The 21,137-nt window shown below is 43.7% G+C and overlaps 2 protein-coding genes across 5 annotated transcripts in view; one reads left to right on the forward strand and one right to left on the reverse strand.

Moving 5' to 3' along the window:
* OGFOD3 (2-oxoglutarate and iron dependent oxygenase domain containing 3) overlaps window positions 1-11,110 on the reverse strand; it is a 48,896-nt gene extending 37,786 nt beyond the window's left edge. For both annotated transcript variants that reach the window (XM_075770819.1, XM_075770817.1), the window contains exons 1-4: window positions 10,978-11,110; window positions 10,413-10,630; window positions 2,634-2,709; window positions 1,658-1,700 (exon numbers count right to left, since the gene is read on the reverse strand). In XM_075770819.1, coding sequence (XP_075626934.1) covers window positions 1,658-1,700; window positions 2,634-2,709; window positions 10,413-10,630; window positions 10,978-11,066 — 426 coding nt within the window. In that variant the 5' untranslated portion in view covers window positions 11,067-11,110. The remainder of the gene's footprint in view (window positions 1-1,657; window positions 1,701-2,633; window positions 2,710-10,412; window positions 10,631-10,977) is intronic.
* On the forward strand, window positions 11,088-20,985 carry HEXD (hexosaminidase D). Of its 3 annotated transcripts, XM_075770812.1 has the most exons (12): window positions 11,088-11,507; window positions 11,589-11,698; window positions 11,770-11,857; window positions 12,311-12,475; window positions 13,633-13,816; window positions 15,147-15,218; window positions 15,984-16,179; window positions 16,851-16,933; window positions 17,744-17,822; window positions 17,900-18,001; window positions 18,509-18,598; window positions 19,391-20,985. In XM_075770812.1, exons 1-12 carry the CDS (start codon window positions 11,088-11,090, stop codon window positions 19,557-19,559), a joined length of 1,758 nt encoding a protein of 585 aa, XP_075626927.1. In that variant the 3' UTR covers window positions 19,560-20,985. The 3 variants fall into 3 exon arrangements, with proteins under 3 accessions (XP_075626927.1, XP_075626930.1, XP_075626928.1); XM_075770815.1 differs by having other exon boundaries at window positions 11,088-11,698; XM_075770813.1 differs by lacking the exons at window positions 11,589-11,698; window positions 11,770-11,857 and having other exon boundaries at window positions 19,391-20,112.
* The last annotated feature ends 152 nt before the right edge of the window (window positions 20,986-21,137 follow it).

Below are 21,137 nucleotides of genomic sequence, written 5' to 3' on the forward strand. Positions count from 1 at the left end.
AAAGCAGCTAGATGAAGTAAGACTGGAAACACTTTGTATGCTATGTGGGTAAGAAATTTGAAAAGATAAAAGGCTCAAATGAAGAAAGACAGTTTCATCTATACATCATCACCACATATTCATCAGTATTTAATGATGTCTGGGAGCCAAGATAGCACCATTGGGGAAAAAAATTCACTCCATGACATGGGGAATACAAGCATGCACATTGAAAAAGAAAGAGGAAAACAGCAGAACCAGGGAGAAAGAGGCATAAGAGAAATTAAGTAAAGAGATTGTATTTAAAGGCTTCTCCTAAATATGATCTCCCAGAAACACTGGTCAGCTCTTGGTTTTAGCATCTTTCAGTGTTTCTCCACTACTTGGGATAAGGCCTCAATGCAATACTACACAACTTGTTGCACCTTTGCCTAAGGACTAACAGCATGCAATAACCTTCCCACGTTTACAGATTATGAGACATGTGAGAAGGCTTGGATCAGAGCCCAGACCTTGCAATGGACATCAGATTTCTTAACAAACTTATGTCATTGCAGCCACAGAATCTTCTTTTTCCCTCTGCTTTAAAGAAAACTATAATGCTCCCAAAATGGTGTAGATGATGGATTTATATTTGTCTGATAGTCTGGCTTGTTGTCCAAATAAGCCAGCTCTGAACTCCTGCCCAGCTCCGCACTGGGCAGCAAGCTCGTCTCCCCTCATGTCTCTTCCAAGCTTTCTCTGCCTCAGTTTCCCCAGTTCCCACCCCCCAGTTGGACATTAGCTTTCTGTGGTCCAAATCCACGAAGATGCCCGTGTTATACACTGCCATTCTAATCCCTCTTTGTGGAAAACTAATGAAAAACTAGATGTAGGTCCCGAAAGAACAGGCTAGGAAACCCACTTCACAGCACTAATGACAGGAGTTAAGCCATAGGTCCCAACAGGCAGAGTAATCTATGTAAAGTGGCAAATTATGCAACCACAGTACTGAAAAAATCCAAAGAATTCTGACAGAACCGATCAGAGAATGTTAAATCTTTTAAATATATTGTTTCAGATAGACCTGCAAAAATATAACTCAAGAAACTTAAGCAGTGCTGCCTTTCTCAGCAATCACAAGGACAATAAAAATCTTATTTTTCATTGAAATCTTTTTCCTTTTCTGCTAATATATGCCTTAATTCAGAGGCCTAAAGTGGTTGTGTTTAGAAATACTCAAGAAACAGTTTCTGTTCATACACAAAAATCATCCTGAGAACAAAGATGGGGAAAGACATTAAAATAAACATGCTTGTTAGAAGTGGATTTATTTTTTAAAGGATATTACTCAAAGTTCTACTTAAGACATTACATGGTATGTTTTGTCACTACAGAAAAGCAATTTTTGTGTGACACTGTGAACCACTGTAATTTAGTTTCAGAAGTCAAACTTGTGCAGGTCTGCTATAGTAACTGTTTCCAGATGGAAAAGACAAAAATCAGTTCGAGAGAGGTGCTAGAAATAACTAAGCTGAATAATAGGAAGTGTCAACTGTATTGCAGAAGTCTTCCCAACAAATTTTTTTCCAAATCTGAATGGAAAGAAAAATTCTCCATCTCCTCAAGCCCCAAAAATGCATTTATGATCTTGCCTTGGCAGTAAAAAGAATGTAAAAAGTAACAGGACACTGCTCACCCCTCCATCAGATCCTCCCAAGGACAGTCCCCTCTCTGCTATTCTGCAGGCAAAACAATAACCTCAGATGAGAACTGAAGTCTGATCACTTTGTCCTTTAATGTCATTATTTACAACATGTAACTCTTCAGTAAGTGTTATTTGATGCATCAGATATAACCCGATTGAGTTGAGATGAGAAGCTGCCATTTATTTGAAACTCAGTCTTGCAGCCTGTCATGAAAATATCTAGGTTGTAGAACATTTCTGAGCTTGTAAGCCCCATTCCATAAATCTCCCAAACCCCACTGGCTTTCAAATACATGCTGGCTAAGTAAGATTAAACATAAAAACCAGATCTTTATTCTTGCAATACAAGTAAACTTGTACTGTGCAGAAACGCTGTATCAAAATCAGGAACCCAACCGAATTTGGAATCACAGAGTCACCAGCCTGACTAGTGAACAAAGCACTTAACACCAGCTACGCATCGCTTGGAACATTACAGTGATATTCCCCATTTACATGATTATCAAGTGCAAATCACACTCAGAGGCTGATAACTTTTCTAACTGCATAATTTGACAGTGTCCCCTACTATTTGATTAAAACTCACCACTTAGTGTTCACAGAGGACTATAGGGTCAGCACTAGCTCATAATTATCCAGAAAGACTCAGCTGAAAGGAGGCTTATGTTGTTTTGTTCTGTTTTTAAAGGCCAAATGGAACAGAAGGCCAAGTGAAAATCCTTTTAAATTATTTAATTTATTTTCCTTCTTTCTCTACAACACACATGCCCCACAGAGCTAGGCAGACTGTATGAAAGAGAACTGCCTCTACTACAGCAAAAAATGGCTTTTTTAAAAAAAAAAAAGGGTAATGTTTTAACCAGTTTAACCCATCCTCCTTCAGCTAATGAGCTTTGCACTCCACCTTAAATACTGGCACACTGTCATTAAAGTGCTTATAAAAGTTAAGAGCTAAAAGAAAAGTTACCTACGGATTCTTTCAGCTTCTTCCCTCGTGATTATAGCATCAGTCACACCTCTTCCACACTTTCTAGGAGTGCACCCTGGAACAAAAAGGAAGAGGAAAAAAGAGATCATTTTTCAAAAAAGGTTCAAAACCTCTCTACTAATATTCTCCTACTCCCCTTTGCCAGTGTCCCTTCTGAATGTTGTGAAGCTGAATCTCAGAATATTTTAGATCACTTGGACTATAGAAGGTTATATCTCCATTTTGATGTGTTTTGTACCACAATCATCAGACAGAAGACAAGCCAGCCAGTGTCACTGCTGCTTCTGCACAGATTCAAGTCCCCAGGACTCATCTAAGCACCACCACTTTCCCTGCTATGGCTAGCTATGGTGTAATTCAGGGGAATGACACCAACTAAGCTGACAAGTTATTTCCTGCTATGTCCATAAATCATCTCCATTGTGTTGAATTGCACTAAGCGGAATGAATCTCAACACCCAAAGCAGTAGAGCCACTGGAGATGTGGCTGTCATGCATGACCCAGAGCCTACAGTGCTTAGGTTAAGCAAAAGGCACAGTACAAACTACTCTTCCTGTTGATCTGAAAATAATTCTTAGAAAACTTAAGTTTGTTACAAACTTTGGGATTAAAACTGACTTACTGATGTCCCTTTGCATATCTACCACTTCAAGCTAGAGATGATGGCCTTTGTTTAGTAAGGCAGTACGGCAGATGCATCTGTAACTCAGTGTACATGCAGAAAGACAAATAGATCCAGTGATTTTCCCCTTCTTCCCAAGTGCAGTAGTGAAAACAAAAGTTCCTGTTTATATAACTGGTCTCTGAAACAAAAGTCATCTTAGATGATTTCATCTTACTGTCCCAAAACCAAACAAACAGTCTCAACAGGATAAAGAAACTCAATTGTCCTGGAGAAAGTGAGATGCAGAAGACAAAACATACTTGGATGCAGACTGCAGTGGACACAACACCAGCGCACTCCCATGTTAATAACAGAAAAGAGAATGCCATTCAGAGAGGAGTGAAATCACTGCTAGACACAAGAAAAACTGAAAAAATTAGACTACAAACAGTTCAAGCCGTGAAGAAGACACTACTAATCACAAGGGTTCCTAAATAGGTGTAGGACCTTTATGTAATATCAATACATGCTAGTTCATGTACTAACACAAAGAACTAAGTTTAACTTATGTTTTGGTATTCAACCCTAAATCATGCAGTTTATTAATAGAGATTCCTGTAATCAAGCACTGAGAAGCTTTGCATTCGTCCAGTGGATGTTACAGGAAAAGCAACAGCAATGTAAAAAAAGCAGTGAATTTGAATGTTCCAACCATACTGCCAGGAGAATAAAAGCAGCATATTTCAGATTTGCTCAACCTCCTTCCTCCCCATACACAAGCCAAAAGGAAGTAACATTCTGTATAGGGTGTCTATACAAATATACCTTGAATGGCAGCTTTTTAAATGAGACTTTGCACAAAAGTGTCTTGAAGCACACAGCTTGGACATATATGATAAAAAAGTCTCTTAAAATTCATTGCTAAGAAATCTAATATTAAATTTTAAAAGCTAATGGAAAAAAGCCAGCAGAGTTCCAGGTGAAGAATATATGAAAGGTCTATGAAATTAGAGGTCTGGTCCACAACAGTCTTCAGGCATGAAGAAATAAGATCGATTCTTGAGGCACCAGAAACCTTGGGATGTCACACTTGGCACTTTACTGGGGAAGATCCACATATAGATGTAAAGCCACAGAAAAATTGGGATGACTGTTTTCTGACATCTGCCAATACACTTAACTGTTGCTGAACTGAGCTCCTCTTCAAGGATTATTCACTCATCAGAACACAAGGGGCAGGGGGGAACTCCTGAAAAGAAACCAATCAATTCACCCATGCAAGTCATAAGCATCAGCCTGCTCTGATCAAAAGCAGCTACTGATAACAATGACCACAGACTGGCAGAAAGAAGTTTTGCCACAGCACGAGTGGTTTGTAGGAATTTCCACTACATCTTACTGGATATAACCTGGCTATGTCTTGGGTCCACTGCAAAGTCTTCCAATTACACCAGTGTTTGAAGAAGAGAGGGAAGCAATGAGAAAAATGTGTGGGCGAATAAGCCGAGTACTGACAACATACCAAATTATACACACTGTTTCCTTGCTTGGGAAAAGAAAAAAATCCCTTGTTTGACATCTTTAAATTGAAGTCAAAGGCACCCATACCAAGCAGACCATATAAACACAGATCAAGGTCAGGAAACCAACTGGATTACAACCCAGATAATTCATTGCAGTTTCTGACTACCCAGCAGCAATTCACTGAAGTTGGCTCAAGATTCAGATTCCAGGAAGCGCACACTAAGTTATTTGAAGATGACCTAGGAAACTAGCCGTCAAACAATGCTAGTATTACATTATTAAGCATCCATTTATCAATGCCAGCACAGAACCCAGCACTGTGACAAGAATCAATCAGAACTACTGCTCCCCTAGCTCATTTCTCTCACTTCTCTCTGTGAGCTGAAGAAACAAGTAGAATCAAAATACACCATTCATCAGAAACCATAGCGCTGTGATATAAAAAAAAGAACCAAAAAAATTTTAAAATTCTGGCAGCAACCCATAGGTGCTTTGCATATTAAAGAATACCACTTTGTACTACCAGCACCAGCCCGAAACATACAGAATTCAAACCAAACAACAACCCACAAGGGCTTTATAGGTGGAAAGTTGTTCTAAGTTACAAGTTTGGGAGGGGAAGGAGTGGAGAGAGGGGGAGCTTCTGTGCCATGTTTCAGGCACATGGTAAATATCCCCTCTGCAACCAGAAAGGCTAGGCACAGGTTTTGTGGAAATCCTTGCATTTTTTCAATCTCAATTCCAGGAACCAACAATTTGCAAGTTAAACACAGCAGACCTTGCAATAAAAATGCAAGCACTGGAAACACCATATTCCTTTGGAGCATATGACCTAGCAGTTCCAAAAAGCAACAAGTAGCAGCCAGCAAACACTGCAAACTATTTCTTGTCTGCCCTAACAAAAAGCACATATTTTATGTTGCTGTACCTTAAAGGCTTCATCATACATTCAGCAGTGGCAGACTAAAAGCAGTTACTCACTTTTGAATGCCAGGCTGAAAAGCATCTCAGAAGCCAATTGACAGGGATGAGACATCTCTGCCTCCAGGCTAGCAAATACTCACCCAAAGAGTGAGACAGATGGCTGAGGCAGTAACAGCTTCCAGCACCCAATTTTAAACTCAGATGCATGTAAAAAAAAACAACAGCCAAAGAGGAACCAATTTGGGTTCCCAGAACTGAAAAACACAAAAACCAAACCAACTTACCAAACATTCAGTTAATAAGTATTAATCCACTGAAAGATTTGCAGAACAGTAATTAATCACAAATCATATAACATATACTCCACGCTGTACTCAACATTCTATTGGGTATAAAGATGTCAACAACTTTATAAAGCACAAGTTTGGATGTTGGCAATATACTTTAGTCCTGTTACAAAACAAGACTAAAAAAGGCTGAGGTAACAGGCTGATAGAAAGATGAGATTAAGGAGTTAGGGAGAAAGAACAGAAAAACAAGGAAGCTCTCTTGGCTAATAGAGACAAGAAAAGGGGAATGACTTTTCTTCTGCCATTGAAGAGGTCTCTAATGCTTGAAAGAAAGAAAATTGTCTTAGACATAAGGGAAAGATGATGTTCAAGGAGAGAAGAAGTGGGAAAGAGTAAGTTCAAAGGAGAATTTCAATACTCCAGGACAAATCTGTTTACATAGAGTTTTCTTTGTATGACATTCTGCAAAAAGGATGCTAGCAGAGATACCTGATTTCAGAAAAAAAAACCAAACAGCACAGATCTTACCCTTTTGGAAAGGCTGGAACTGGAGAATCCAGGTTTGGCAAAACTACAGGGTTACCTAGGACAATTGTCACAGGTTTAGGGTCTCTGGCAAAGACACTACTGGAAGCAGGAGGTATTCTGAAAGCAACAGCAGAAGCTTTTCCAAACCAACAAGAAAAAACCATGCAGCCATAAAGTCAGTCAGGTACCAACAGTGAGGAAGAGATACTGGATGAAAGCTAAGGAAAAAACAGACCAGTCTCTTTGAAAACAATTTTAGCATTAAGAAATGTGTCATCTTTGTCTAAGAGATCATGGGACATTGTGTTAAAAGCATACTCAGAGAATCTGCCCTCAGGAGAAACTCAGTGTAGTATTACTAAGCACCCAGTAGCTTCCACAGATTTGTGCCTAGTAGACAAAGTCATTCACTTATTAGATAAGGCACTCAGCTCTGGATCTAAGAGTGTATTTTTTCAATCAAGGTAAAGGAGGAGCATACCAAAACACAAGTACTCCCCATGGCCCCTGTTCCTACTCAGTACACAGAAAACAGAACGTAACACGGGCGTCCAATGCCGAAACTGCAGCTTTGTCTTCTACTTAAAGTGGTACTTTGCCCAACACCATACACTGCTGAGACCAGAATAATTCTCAAGAGAAAAGAGCCCCATCATAATGCTCCCCTAATGTAAGCCATCTCAAAGCAGGACAAGAGGAGACAGATTTATTGGATGCCATCCCCACAACCAGACCAGCAGTCTAGGTGCTGGACTTTTTCCTCCACTGCTCAGACTTCCCTGCTTTCCACATCCACTGATCTAGTACCTGGAAAAGCACATCTCTTAAAGCTGTCTCCTGGGCAGTGACCATGGATAATCTCTACACTGACACAGTATGTCAACACACAGAAGAGACTACACAGGAATTTCATCAGACACACTAGTAGCCACAGTAGTTTTAAGTAGTTGACCATGTCTCAAGACAGCAGAAATAGCCAAGATCTGGGTTCAGCATGTAGATGAGAGTGTGCTCACAAAACACCCCATCTTCTGCAAATGTAATAAATTAAGTGCTTGGTCTCTGAAAAATAACACATTTAATTCCTGTATGAAGCATGTTCACTGGCAGGCAGTGCTATGGAAATAAAACCACTGCTCTGTCACACCAACTACCACATCATTTGAAGTGAACGAGAAGCTCAGTTGCACTAGTTCAGTTTGCAGCAGGCACAGGTGCATCAATAAAAAGCTCATCTTAGCTGTGGAAACTTTACAGCTCAGCATCAGACACCAAGTGATGATAGGAATGTGCCTCCTTCTGACAGAGCCAGCAGCTGCGGATGTCAAGCCAGAGTATGAAAAGCTATTGAGTGATAGAAAGCTATTTCCAACATAGTGACTAAAGCTCCGGAGCTGAATCCGGTTTGGCAGAGAACCATAATCCGCATTTACTGCCTCACTAAGCTATCAGTAACACACAGGTGGAGCAAGGAGCCAGCTTCGACGGGACAGCAAGGCTCAGCAGCTCACCACCACCCTCTTGCGGGCACCGAGCAAGAAACAAGCGATAAAAACGAGTAAAGTTCATTATCACAGCATGGCTTCAATTAACCACTTAACAAAACAGATGTTCACACATTTCTAATACCACTGATCTCTTTCTGAAATCCTAATACAGGGGAACACATGTAAAAACATCTGCTAAAACCCAAAATCAATCACATAAGTTAAAAAGCAAACATCTAATTAGCAAGCCGGAATACAAACACACACAGAATGACTCCCCTGTGTTCCTCCTGGGTGGAGGCCAACCATGTCCATCACACACACAAAGCCAAGAGAGGTCACACTTCACCCTGCAGTCAGTATTTGCAGAGCTTGCTCCCCATGACATCACAGCCATTCCTCTTCCCAGGCAGAGATAAGCCTTCAAGTTCCTGCCTCATGATGGAAAGAATAACTGATGGGCTTGCCAAGACCACAAGTCCACAGCTCAGAAAACTCCTCTCGTAAACCAGGGAAGGCAAAAATAAGGTTTTGTTGGTTTGAGGGGGTTCTTTTGATAAGCAAAAGCCCTAGTAGCAGAATGCAGACAGTTTTAGCCTTTGTTCAATCATAACTACCAAATCTGTGGCAATACCAGCTGCAAAGTTTTCTCTGGCCTTGGCACTATGCAAATAAAGCCAGCAGCAGTTTCTCCTTATAGTAACTATTTGAAACAGAACATGTGTTTTCATGTGCTCAGTCAAAAAAACCCACTGAGAAAGTTTTCTTGCTGGTAGCTTCCTGACAGCAGTTTTCTTTGCCTCAGTAACATTTGGGATGAGCCCTCCAAAACTGTATCAAGCAAAATGCTACAATAGCAGCACTGACAAAAAACCTATCTGTCCCAGACTACACAAACTTTTGGTTTATATTACAAGCCTTTTGACCAACAGCACCAGCCACCAGAAGAGGACAGGGGAAATTACCTCCACATCTTTGGGGTACTACATCCAGACTGCAGTTTGAAAACTTTCTACCAGAATTGGCATTGGAAGAAAGTTACAAGTCATAGAATCATACAATAGCTCATGTCGGAAGGAACATCAACAGATCACCTGGTCCAGCCTTTTATAGTACAGGGAGCCTGGATGAGATTATCTAGCACCCTCTTCAATCACATCTTGAAAGCCTCCAGCGATGGAGGCTCTATACGTCCCTGGGATGTTGTTCCAGTTATTGACTGTTCCCTCTGTAAAACATTTCTTTCTTCTATCACAAGGAAACCCTGCCCAGTGCAACTTGGACCCATTGCCCCTTGCCTCCTCCATGTGGCTCCTTGTGCAGGGCAAGCCTCCCTCCTCTGTGTAGCTGCCCTTTAAGCATTGGAATATTGTGATGTGGCCCCCCGAGCCTTCTCTTCTCCAGGGAGACTCAGTTCCTCCAGTTTTTCCTCCAAGGGCAGGTTCTCCAGCCCTTCGATCGTCTTTGTTCTTCCTCAGCTCCAAGCAGCTCCTTCTAGCCCCCACACTGCCTCCAGCTTTGTGTCAGCAAATATTTTGTCAGCCACATAAAGAACCAGATCAGACAACTGATTTGGCTAAAAACTAACTCAAATATTTATTTTTTTTATGCAATAGCTTATCAGTCAACATACAGATAGACACACAGGTAGGCTGACAAAAAGAAAGAGCAGAGCTGCTCTCTGGCAGTGGCACCAGCTCAAACTGTCCCTCAAGATATACTTTGCAAATCTGAAAGAACATAAGCATAGCTCATCCATGCAAACTGCAAGTTAGTCTTGCACTGCTCTTCATCAGAGAAGATGAAAATCTTCTATTTCTCTAGAAGATCCAACATCAACACTCCAAAAAATAACTGCCAGGGGAAACAAATACTAATTTGACAGAAAACAGGCTCAGCTGAAAGACATAAGGATAGAGGAGAAGTGCTTTGCAGGCAGCACTAAAAGCTGCTGTCACACACACCACTCTCAAAACAAGTGTATCAGAAGCTGGCACTTGTGCCATTACCACAATCCAGTGGCACAGACAATATCCTAAACCAGTTCCATTCCATACAGTACAGTATTTACTGGTAACAAACTCACTCACAAGCCTATTACAGGAATCAGAGTATAAAGAGACACTAGAAACAGATTTAGCAAAAGGTTTATTTCAAACAGCCTAAGCAAAGTAGTTTCAGAAGAGAATTATGGAGGAATAATAGAAAAACCTCTCAGGTGCAACAGTTTCTGGGCTGGCCCAAGAGACATGAACATTTGGCAATTTAAACAAGACACACACAGCAACCAGGTGTTTGCTAGAGTTTTGCAAAAACAGATTTGGTTTAACTGACTTCAACAGCAGCCAGCCCATTATGGTCAACTGCATCATCCCACTTTAGACAACCCTATCCAAATACCTTCAAATCTTTTGTGGCTGTCGTAGTCCTCAGAGCAGGGGATCTCAATGAACTTGTCCTGCAGGTTCTCGCTGTGACGGGCCAGCACCTCTGTGACCCCATCCTCGGCGCCCAGGTACCTCCAGCTCAGGAGGCCACCGACGGCAGCAGCGGAGAGAAGGAACGCTGCCTTCAGCCACCCCCACCGGGACTCTTGCTGGCCTCTGCTCTTCTTGGCGCTGAGGAGGGAGCACAGCCACAGCCCCACGTAAGCGAACGGAGCCGGTGAGGAACCGCTTTGGCCACTACCCCACCCGATACCGGGGAGACCCGGTCAAGGGCCGGTACCCCGACTGACCCCTGGCTTTGAGCATACACAGACTCCTTTAAAACACACGCCCTTTCTATCCCTCTGTCAAGCCCGGCGGTTACAGGCCGCCCTCCCACCGGAGCCGGCGGCGCTGCCGCAGGCCGCTCCCCTCAGCCGCCGGGCCTGGGCGCCGCCACCCCCGGGGACAGCGGCCGCTGCCGCCAGCGGAAGGGGCCAACCGGTAACCGCAGCCCCTCACCCAGCCCCGCCGGGTACCTGCTGTGGCGGCGGCCCCCGCGGTCCGGCCCCGCCGCCATCCCGCCGCTCTCGGGGCCCCGCGGAGCCGCCCGCCGCTGGGGAGCCATCGCGCCCGCCGACACAGAGCGATGCGCTCGGCCCGCCTCTTCCGCCTGCCAGGGGAAAGCAATCGGCCGCCGAGCAGAAACGCTTCAGACAAGCGGGCAGGGAACCTCCATTACAGAACCGCGAGCAGCAGTAGGCCTCACCGAGGCAGAGACGCGGCAGCCAGACAGCGCCGAGACGCCGGCACCGGGGCAGAAAGACGCGGTCAAGCGCTTTATACCGGTGTATCGCCGCGGCGGCGGCAGGCCAAAGCAATCGATGCGAACCGGCGGTGCCGCGGCCAGCTTCGAGCGCGCAGTCGGGAGCAATCGAGGCCGGAGCGGCGGCATGAGGCGGGCATGGAGACGGGCATGGAGACGGGCATGGAGGCGGGCGGGCCGCGGCGGCGCCTGGTGCACCTGGACCTGAAGGGCGCCCCGCCCCGCGCCTCCTACCTGGCGGAGGTAAGGCGGCGGGGACACCCCGGTCCCCCCCGGCCCCCCGGCCCGGTCCCACCCACCCGCTGTCCCCTCCCGGTCCCGCAGGTGCTGCCGCTGCTCCGCGCCCTGGGCGCCACCGGGCTGCTGCTGGAGTACGAGGACACCTTCCCCTACGCGGGGCCGCTGGAGCCGCTGCGGGCCCCGCACGCCTACAGGTACCGCCCGGGGAGGGCCCGGGGAGGCCGCGCTGCCGGCCCGGGCCCTGACGCCTTGCTCTCCCCCGTAGCCCCGGGGAGGTGAGGGCGGTGCTGAGCCAGGCGAGGGCCCAGGGGCTGGAGGTGGTGCCGCTGGTGCAGACCTTCGGGCACATGGAGGTGAGCACCGGGCGGGCGGCGGCGCGCCTTCGACGCCTGGGAAGGCGGCGTTGGGTGAGCAGGGGCGAGCAGCTCCGGCACGGCCTTGGCCCTGGCCCTGGCGTGGGGGTGGCTCTCTGGGGAAATCCTCGCTGTAACTCCTGGCGCTCCGGTTATCCGGCTCCCGGCAGCTGCGCGCCTCGGGCACCAGGGTGACGCTGCACTGACCACCCCGTTTCCCTCACCCCGTGAGGTGCTTTGTGGTCGGAGACCCCCCAGCACCGTGGAGCAGTGGCCGTGTCCCTCCTGCCTGTGCCACCCCTGGCCGGAGGCCTCCTGCCGACCCCTGCGCTCACACACAGCCGAAAAACAGGTTTTAGCAGGACAATTGTTAGCAGAGTCCTGGTGACGCAAGGGGACACTGCTGTCCCCTTCGTTTTGCGGTTGTTCCCCAAACTCCCCTTTCTCTTGCAGTTCGTGCTGAAGCACAGAGAGTTCGCTCATCTCCGGGAGGTGGAAGCGTTTCCCAACGCCCTCAACCCACACAAGGAGGAGTCACGGGCGCTGGTCAAAGCCATGATTGACCAGGTCATGGCACTCCATGAAGACTTAAAATGGTTTCACATCGGATGTGATGAGGTGGGACTTCTCCTGAGCCAAGAATATTTTTGTTTGTGAGGAATAATGGTAAGGGCCAAAGCTTCTGCATTTCAGTGGTGCCTAGGCCACATTTGGGTGGGATTTTGGGGACAGAAAACACCAATTCATACCAGTGTAGAAAAGCGGTTTTGACAAGAAATGATTCCAGTAGCATAGGATGTCATTTCTATTGGTCTGGGTATAATATTGGAAGTATTGAAAGCAGTTTCTTAAAGCTAACTCAGTATTTGGTTTTAGGTCAAATCAGTATTCAAAGTGAGATATCAGTTGGAGGTATTCCTTAAGAATCGTGTGAGTTTTGATGTAAGATGTTGGCTCATCGTTCTGGCCATTATTCAAAGTAAGCTCTTTTGTGGTGGGAAGTGTTCGTTTTTTTCCTCTTGGTAGTTTGTCTCCTTGAGCTCAAGAACCTTGAGTTTTCTCCTTTCTCAGGGTTTCTTAAAACCAGCCCCGTGGCACACAGATCCCTGAAATTTGTCATGATCACCTTTACTGTACCGAGTTTAGCATTTTGAATCCTGTTGTTTCAGAACAAATGGCAAGGTTAGATAGGGACTTGCAAGTTTTTATAAAGCAAAATACTATTTATGTAGAAAAAACATGTTTTAGATAAAACCTGCTCTAAAATGACAAAGAGTTTAAACGTGTATCCAGCTTAACCAGCCCAAATTCCCTCTCTGAATAGGACCAGGTATGTTGGGGCCACTCTTGGACATGCCCCCAAGTCACTTGTGGATTCACATACAAATGATCTCCTTCCCTAAGACAAGAACCTCATTTTATATACTTGCGGACCTGATGGGTTATTAGATTTGAACTGAGTAAAACTGGTGAGAGCTACTTCCGCAGACACACCTTCCAAAGGCAAATACAGCATGCCTTAGTTATTCTTTAGGTATTTCAGTTCCCGTAGGAAAATTCCTTCATGTGATGCATTTAGTCAGGGCCACAGCCTCCTGCAGACTGATAGAAATGCTTGCAGTGTCTTCAACACTGAGAGGTGCTTTTAAATCTGTCCACTCAGCGCGTCATATCTTTGCAATAGGTTTTGAATATTGTATGACTTCATGACACTGTGTCAAACTCGCTCCCCTATTCCTATAAAAGAAGTCAGGATTATTTGTTTGATGTTTCAGGTCTACTACCTCGGTGAAGGAGAGGAATCAAAGCAGTGGCTGCAGCAACAAGACAACACTCCGGAGAAGCTCTGGTTATCCCATATAAAAACAGTAGCAACTTGTGTGGCCTCGTCTTACCCCGCTGTGACACCCGTCGTGTGGGATGACATGCTCAGAGGGATCGGTGAGGAAACATTGGCAGGTGTGTGACCAGTGACAGGATGAGTCATATTTTGTAGCATACAAAAAAGTTTACACAACTAGTTAAAACAGATTTGTTGGCAGGTGAAAGTAATGAAAACAAGAAATCTGAGAATAGTTGAGATATGATCCATTAGAGAGTCGAGACGCTTAGTCCTTGGCTATGTCACAGACTTTATGACTGCGGGCAAGTCTCAATGCATACACTTCAGTTTTCCCTCTGGTAATACGGAGTGACAAAGAAAACAGTCATCGTGCAGTGGTTGCCAAAAATTCTTTCTTTACACATTAAAAAAAAAGCCTATTAGCATTTGCGGTCTCGGCCTCAGTTTCTGTGCCTTTCACCACCAAAAGCAACAACGTCAGTTGGTGGTCTGTCAGCATCTGGTTCCAGTGGTGCAGACTCACACAGAGAAGCTGCGAACCGGTGAGCGTCTTTGACAGTGTAGGTGATCACAGTGCATGTCATGAGGAACTCTGATACTGAATTGTGGGATAGCTCCAAGACCATGACGTCACGAGCCTTGTTTGTTGAAAAATATGAAACCACTGCTAAAATTTGAGTAGTCCTAGCATAGATGGAGTTCCAGTATTTTCAGAGCCACCTTATGCATCTGCTCTAAACAGATTTAGACAATACCACGAAGAGCTCCTCCAGCAGCGACTGTCCTATTCCTGGCTTTAATAGTGCAAAATCATCCCAAAAAATGCAAGTAGGACCCAGGCAGTTTCCACAAGAGCAGCACAGCGTCTAGCTAAGTGCGCCATACTGCCCCAGGCAATCACAGGCTACACAAATTAAAATGGGAAGCAGCTCAAATATTGAATTGCTGTGTAATTTACTGCAGTTTCTCTAAGGGTCAGTTTCTCATGTTTAAAACTAGTCAGGGAGCTGATTAGAAAGGGGTTTGATGCTAAACCTGTATCTTTATTTGTACTTCAAAGGCATCTTGACAAGCTAAGTTCTGTGCAAACACAGCTCAGACAGTCTCTAACTTAAAGGGCGAATATTTCCTTTGCATTTAGCTGAAATCTTGTGTGTACAGTTTGCAGCTTCACCAGTTCAACCTTGATGGACTCAAGGGACTCAGAGTGAGATGGGCTTGGGATGAATGGGATCTCTGGTGAATTGTCACTGCTGGTCCGTGTTAGTGGTTTGAAAATGTCTGAGGACTTAGTGGCCCCTGGCACGCGAACCAGCGTGTTCAACTGTAAATGAAAAATTCTAGTGACAAGCCACAGTTAGTCCTAGTCACGTGTTGCTGCACCAGTAGTATGTACTTTCTTAGTTGGCTGTTGTCCGTTACTTAGAAGAGCTCTGTTCCTTGCAGAGTCTGGGGTCCCACAGCTTGTGCAGCCGATGATCTGGGACTATGCAGCAGACCTCGACGTGGAGGGCAAAGGTCTGTACTCCTCTGCTGAGCTGCTTGTAAGCAAAGAGCTCTGTTACCTGTTAATCAAAATAGTATAACTTAGTTGGACACCAAAAAATTGTATTTTTTGTTAAATTGCTTTTTATTGCTTTAGTAGCATAAATATAGCCCTTGTTTGATTTCACATAATAGTTGCTATTATTTATTTTCTTTTTCTATTTACACTTCTGTGAAGGACTTGCATTGTCTGCTGCTTAATTCTTTTCAAGAGGGCTATGGAATCACTGATGGGAGATCGAGAGGTTTTCCACAAGGGCTGTTACATTAACTCTCCTTGCATGAAAACCAGTGGGAGCAGATAACTCCTTATTGAACAGCTCTACAAAAGAAGCTTCAAGGCTTCATACATCTATAGAATTCAAAGGAAAAACTCCTAAATGCTCCAATCAGGCATCTAACATGCATACAAATATTTCTTTATCGAAAGAAGAATCAGTTGTCAGATGGTGCGCATGCTCGTTACATGCCCGTGGTCCTTAGCATTAAAGCAATTTAGCAGTTCAAGGGAATGGAACATAGTAACGGGGCACGTGAGACTAGGAGGGCAGTCACCGAAACAGGTTGCTCCGAGAGCGTGTCAAATGTCCTGTCCTTGCCGGTGCTCAAAACTTGATGGGACAAGGCTGAGCAGCCTGTTGTAACTGGACCTGGGTTCCTGTTCATTGGAGCGTTACAGTCAGCGCTGAAAATGGAGAAAAACTTGTCCTGTGAGTGTTCTTTTGTGTCTTATTTCAGTGCAGCTCATAGAGAAGTATCGTAGATGTGGCTTCTCCAAGGTGTGGTTTGCTAGTGCTTTTAAAGGAGCTACAGGAGTGAATCAGTCTCTAACGCTTATCGGACACCATTTAAAAAACCATCTTCAATGGCTGAAAGTGGCGAGCAATAGCCCCGCCGATGTCCTTGAAGGTATCGCGCTGACTGGCTGGCAAAGGTAAGGAAAGTCTTTTTAAATGGTTCCGAGGATGCCACGGAAGCAAAGTTCCACCCACCCGCCCCCCAGGAGGTACAAGGATGCTGGGGATTTAGAAGGGAACTTTGCAACCCTGCAATCCTTCCTGTGCTGGCCCTCACCCAACTGACTGTGAAGGGTGGATTTCAGAGTTCCAGTCACCTGCTGCAGCATTAATCAGCAAGAGCAATTGTTTTGGCAGACACCAACAATAACAGATGGGATTTGAAGGCCTGAATGTATTTCGTGCCACCTTGAACTGTTTATGGACAGCAGAGTTAACGCACGGTGTATGTCTGAATGGCTAATGTGAATTCAAATAGAATGAAGTTGCGTTAAGGGAGAAGAATTTGTTAATGTAATGAAGGAGTAAAAGTTTTTTATGCAAGACAGGAGGTGTAAGGGAATACCAGACAGCTGAATTCCAATTCCTAACCCTAATTTGGTTTGAGACAGTAATTTGGTTTGTATCTGTTCTTATTAGTAAAACAAGAATACTTAGCATTTCAGAGATAGAACGTCCCTTCTCTGAGACAGAAACTGATGTTTCTAAAGCTCTTTGAATTTTAGTGATGGAAATATTAACACTTCCCACTTGTTTTGTATGTTTTAACAGTAAAATGTCAAATTAACAGATGTGTTTTTTTATTTAGGTATGATCACTTCTCTGTTTTGTGTGAGCTTCTCCCTGTGGCAATTCCATCAGTGGCTGTCTGTCTGCAGGCACTAATGAATGGTACGATGACAACTTTATTCTCTCTCAGCTAATGCCTAGCACAAGAGTGCAGCGACCTTGCCCTGAGGTTGGCACAGCCTTGTTCTATTTTGAGGTGGTTTGACTATCTGATCGTGGTCTGAACACTAGGAACAGTAAATTATACACATTGCATGTTTGCGATACGGGAGCAGAGAAGCCTCTTGGCCTAAGTATTCAAATAGCCGTAGTATACTCATCATTTATTATGTTTTAACCTGGAAATGGTCACAGACGACTTCATGCTTTCACTAAAAAAAATTTAAGAAGCTGAATTGCTTTTGAAACTGATTTGAAACACTACTGGTATATAGATGAGACTAATTTCGTTTAGATTTTGTTTACATGTAAAAGTTGTTTTAACTAATCAATTTTCTTAAAATTTATCTAGGTAGTACACTGTCTGGTAAAATACTTCCTGTAGTTTCTGATTGCTTCACAGGCAGTTTCCAATAGAAATTTTATTTTTGTCTTCCTGCATTTCTTATTTTCAAAATAAAAAAACCCACGACCTACCTATTTTTAACTAAGGTACTAAAACTATTCAGCACCCTGAACAGAAGGCTCATAGTTAGGACATACTTCACCTAGCACAAGGCAATTGTGTGAAAGACAATGTACTCCTCCCACCCCCAAGTTTCTTGCCTTGTTCTATTTCCATTTGACCTTTGAAAAAAATCTTCATCCAAGGAGAACTACTAAGCCAATGCAGAGTACTCCAGAAAAACCCACTTTTGTGAACATTTTGGTTATTTAGGTTCTTTTTTACTTATTTCCACTGTCTTCTGCCAGGTGGCTATTCTGAAAAGATTAAAGAAAACGTGGAAAAGCTCCTGGGAATGTCCAACCTGGAAACTGATACTTTCATGAGGTAAATTTCCAGCTGCGGGGTTCAGATCCTTCTCGTTGCACGGTAAGTTCAGAAACTAACGGATCCTCTTTGGACAGCACAAGTCTGGGGACCTTTCCTGGGAGCAATATCCTTACGCTTGTGACACAAGTTAGTTTCTACCTCAAGTCATCAGTGGATGAACTTCTTGAAAGGAACAGGTAAGAAGGTTTATGTTGTAATTCTCTGGCTGTCTGCAGGAGTGTGGGGGCTGTATCATCTCAAAATGGGACATAACTTCAGCAAAGTAATTTAAACATCAAGCTCTTCATTTCAGCCTATATATTGACACCTCAGCAGAACATAATATTTAGATGCAAATTTAAAGCAGAATTCCTAAATACTACGCGCTGCCTTATTTCAAGAATCAAGTTCTTTCCTGAATTAAATCTGTTAGTTAAAGTTAAAATGAAATTATTCTAATAGTATGGTTACAAAAAAAGGAGCTTGAAATGAAACTTAAATCGCAACATATGATCAGTTATTCTCAGCTGCCAGGAACAGTCTTTTGCAAGCTAGCTCCAAAGATACGTAGACTTAAATTTACTTACTCCTTAAGCATTGTCTCTATTTGTGCAGGAGAAATCCAGCTAAAGCCCCATCACCTCTCTACAAACACGTACGTCACTGCTGTTTCACAAACTGCTCGCTCTAACGCTCATTTTCAGATACGTCACAGGCTGGTTCAGCCCCTACCACAGAAAAAGGAAGATTATTCATCCCATAATAATGCATCACTTTCAGCCAGATGCAGTAAGGTAACACCACTTATTTTGTGTTACAGGGGAAATAAAAGTCTGTCGTGCTTGGGGCATTCAAGTCCATATAGTTCTGAGTCCTTGCCCCTTTCTATAATTATTTCAGAAGCATCGGTGGAAAACAAACAATATGAAACACTCATAATACGGTTTTAAATGGAAGAACATGTTTATCTTTGCCTTCTGTTGAACAAGTTCCTTGAATAGAAGTACAAAATTGGTCTCCAAAAACCTCTCCCTTGTCTGTGGAGTTACTCCTATCAGCTGTGCCGCATTTTACAGCAGTTGTAGCCTCAGAGTAGGAGCCCACCACAGGCCAGGTTCCAGGAAGGGCTTGGAATAAAACCAGACCCCTTTCCCCTCCTCCCTGTCACTCTCTGTGCTTTTGTATATGCTAAAGGATTAATTTATACTTCTGGGGGGTTTTTTCTCCCTTGTGAATATCCAACTGCATCTACTCTTCCTGATAAAAAAAACAGAATTAAATTCCCAACAAGTCTCACAGTGGGTTTCAGTTACACTTAAAATGTCTTGTGTTTTTTTTGAGCTCACATTTCTGTACTTTAAAAGTCATGGCATAAGAAAAGTGCCAAGATTAATGGTACTTAAACAGCATCAACCTTTGCCATCTGCACAAAATCAAATCCTTTGAGCCCTTGTAATAGATGCTTCTTTTCCTGTAAAGCCAATTTAAGGACTGTAGTGCCTTGCAAAGGCCCAGTCAGCTGGCCCTCCCTTGGGACAGAGCCCAGCTGCAAATGTGATTGTTTCTTCCTTCCGATTTCTGCTTAGTCTTCTCTCCAAGTGGAATGCTGTGGTGCAAGACCTCCAAGCAGCCATGGAGCAAGTTTTCCACGAGTGTACTGTAGAAGAGTGGATGGAGGAGAACGTCCACCCCAGCCTACAGAAGCTGCAGCAAGTGGTAGATGATTTAGATAAAGCAATAAAAGCACAAAATTAGGAGCATTTCAATTAGTCTGACTTATTCCATGGGAAAACATGGCTAGTGGAAATCTGCAACTAGTCATATAGGCTGGAGTTTGTCATCTTTTGAAGCAAGAACTGTCATTAAACAAAAGTGACCTGAAAGCATTAAGGAGTTTATTAGTGTAATAGGCTTCAACTCTATTTTAATTTTCCTGTCTTAATGCATTGTTGAGCCTTAAGTCACCTGCCCTGTACATCAGGTTTGCTCCCCTTGCATAGCAGAATGCAGGAGTGAGTCAGAACTCAGCTCTGTTACAAGGCAGGAGAAAAAAACCCATTTCTTCCACATTCAGTATTTGTGGTAGATTTTTCTTACACTACAATGACCTGGAAAAGTTCCACAAGTTCTACTCCAGTCAGTAGCCAGCATGTCCTCCCTTTAGCAATTTCCATAAAAACACAGATTTGGGGTACTTTGAACATGCTTGAGGTCCTTACGGTCTGTACTGTGACTCATTCTTCTTCCAGGTATGTTCAGAGGTGTGTCCTCCCATTCCACCGCCACAAGTCCTTCCACAGCATACAGCAGTTGACTCTTTTGGACTTTTTCAGTCTTTGAACTAGACCATTGGTCTTAAATCCAGCTTTGATTAGCTTCAGATCAGGAAATTAACATCCTGGGCTTTGCAGAAGTCTGAGCAAGGAACTGCTGGCTAGATGCTCCCTAGGTTACAGCAGATGCACAAAGAGCATGTACCATGGCACCACAGAGCAAGAAGGAGCTCCAGAGAGAGAGCTTGTTACCAGTAGTGAAGGTGATTTGGGGGTTTTTGAGGGAAAAACTGCCTTAACACTTTGGGCTTCTTGACTTTTTACCAAAGCATCATCTAAGCTAAGCCTAGTTTCAGAGAAGCACCATCCCAGTCACTATAAAGCATCTGCTTAGCTATGTGAAACCTGACTGAGCGCAGGTTCATCCAAATTTGAAGCACAGCTCAAGTCTACTGAATACAAGGGAAAAATGCTAAGTTGTATTTTGCTTTCATGTTGAACTTGGAATAATGTATAGCAATATATTTTGTGGGCTTAACTGGAACATTAAGATAATCACCACAATGGAAAATAATTCAAAAGTCTGGTAAAGTACACTATCATGAATATTCAAAGTACTCTTTACTTGTTTGCTTCATTTATTGCTTTCTTGAAAGCCTTATTTTGGAAGTGCAGGTACTGAAATTTTCTTGGAACAAACTATTAAAGAGTCTAGCTCTAGATACAGAAAGTACAAGTACAGCATTAAGACAAATTAATTTTATTTGATGAGAGCTACAGGAATTAGGTCCACATGCAGATTTTTATCTAAAAAGAACCAATTGCTATGTATACCGCCATTACAAACGTCACATACCTTGAACTAAAGATCTTAATTTATTTTCCTTTAATAAATCCTTTGATACTCAGAACATTTGTAGAAACTTGCCTTTATTTTGCATGTGGCATGTTGGTTTGGATTAAAGTGGGGGAAAAAATGCAAATATATTCACCAGTGGAGAGTCAGTTGTATCAGCTTAGATGCAATTGAAAGCTGGACAACTGTAAAAGTGACAGCAGG

Source organism: Balearica regulorum, chromosome 18 (genome assembly GCF_011004875.1).
Source record: "Balearica regulorum gibbericeps isolate bBalReg1 chromosome 18, bBalReg1.pri, whole genome shotgun sequence".
In the NCBI taxonomy this organism is placed as follows: domain Eukaryota; kingdom Metazoa; phylum Chordata; class Aves; order Gruiformes; family Gruidae; genus Balearica; species Balearica regulorum.

Excerpts from the sequence above, each read along its gene's own strand:
- HEXD (XM_075770815.1), top strand. The coding sequence starts at position 11,088 with ATGCGCTCGGCCCGCCTCTTCCGCCTGCCAGGGGAAAGCAATCGGCCG. Across the intron at positions 11,699-11,769 it reads CGGGCCCCGCACGCCTACAG|CCCCGGGGAGGTGAGGGCGG; the intron begins GTACCGCCCGGG and ends TCTCCCCCGTAG. Across the intron at positions 17,823-17,899 it reads GAAACTGATACTTTCATGAG|CACAAGTCTGGGGACCTTTC; the intron begins GTAAATTTCCAG and ends CTCTTTGGACAG.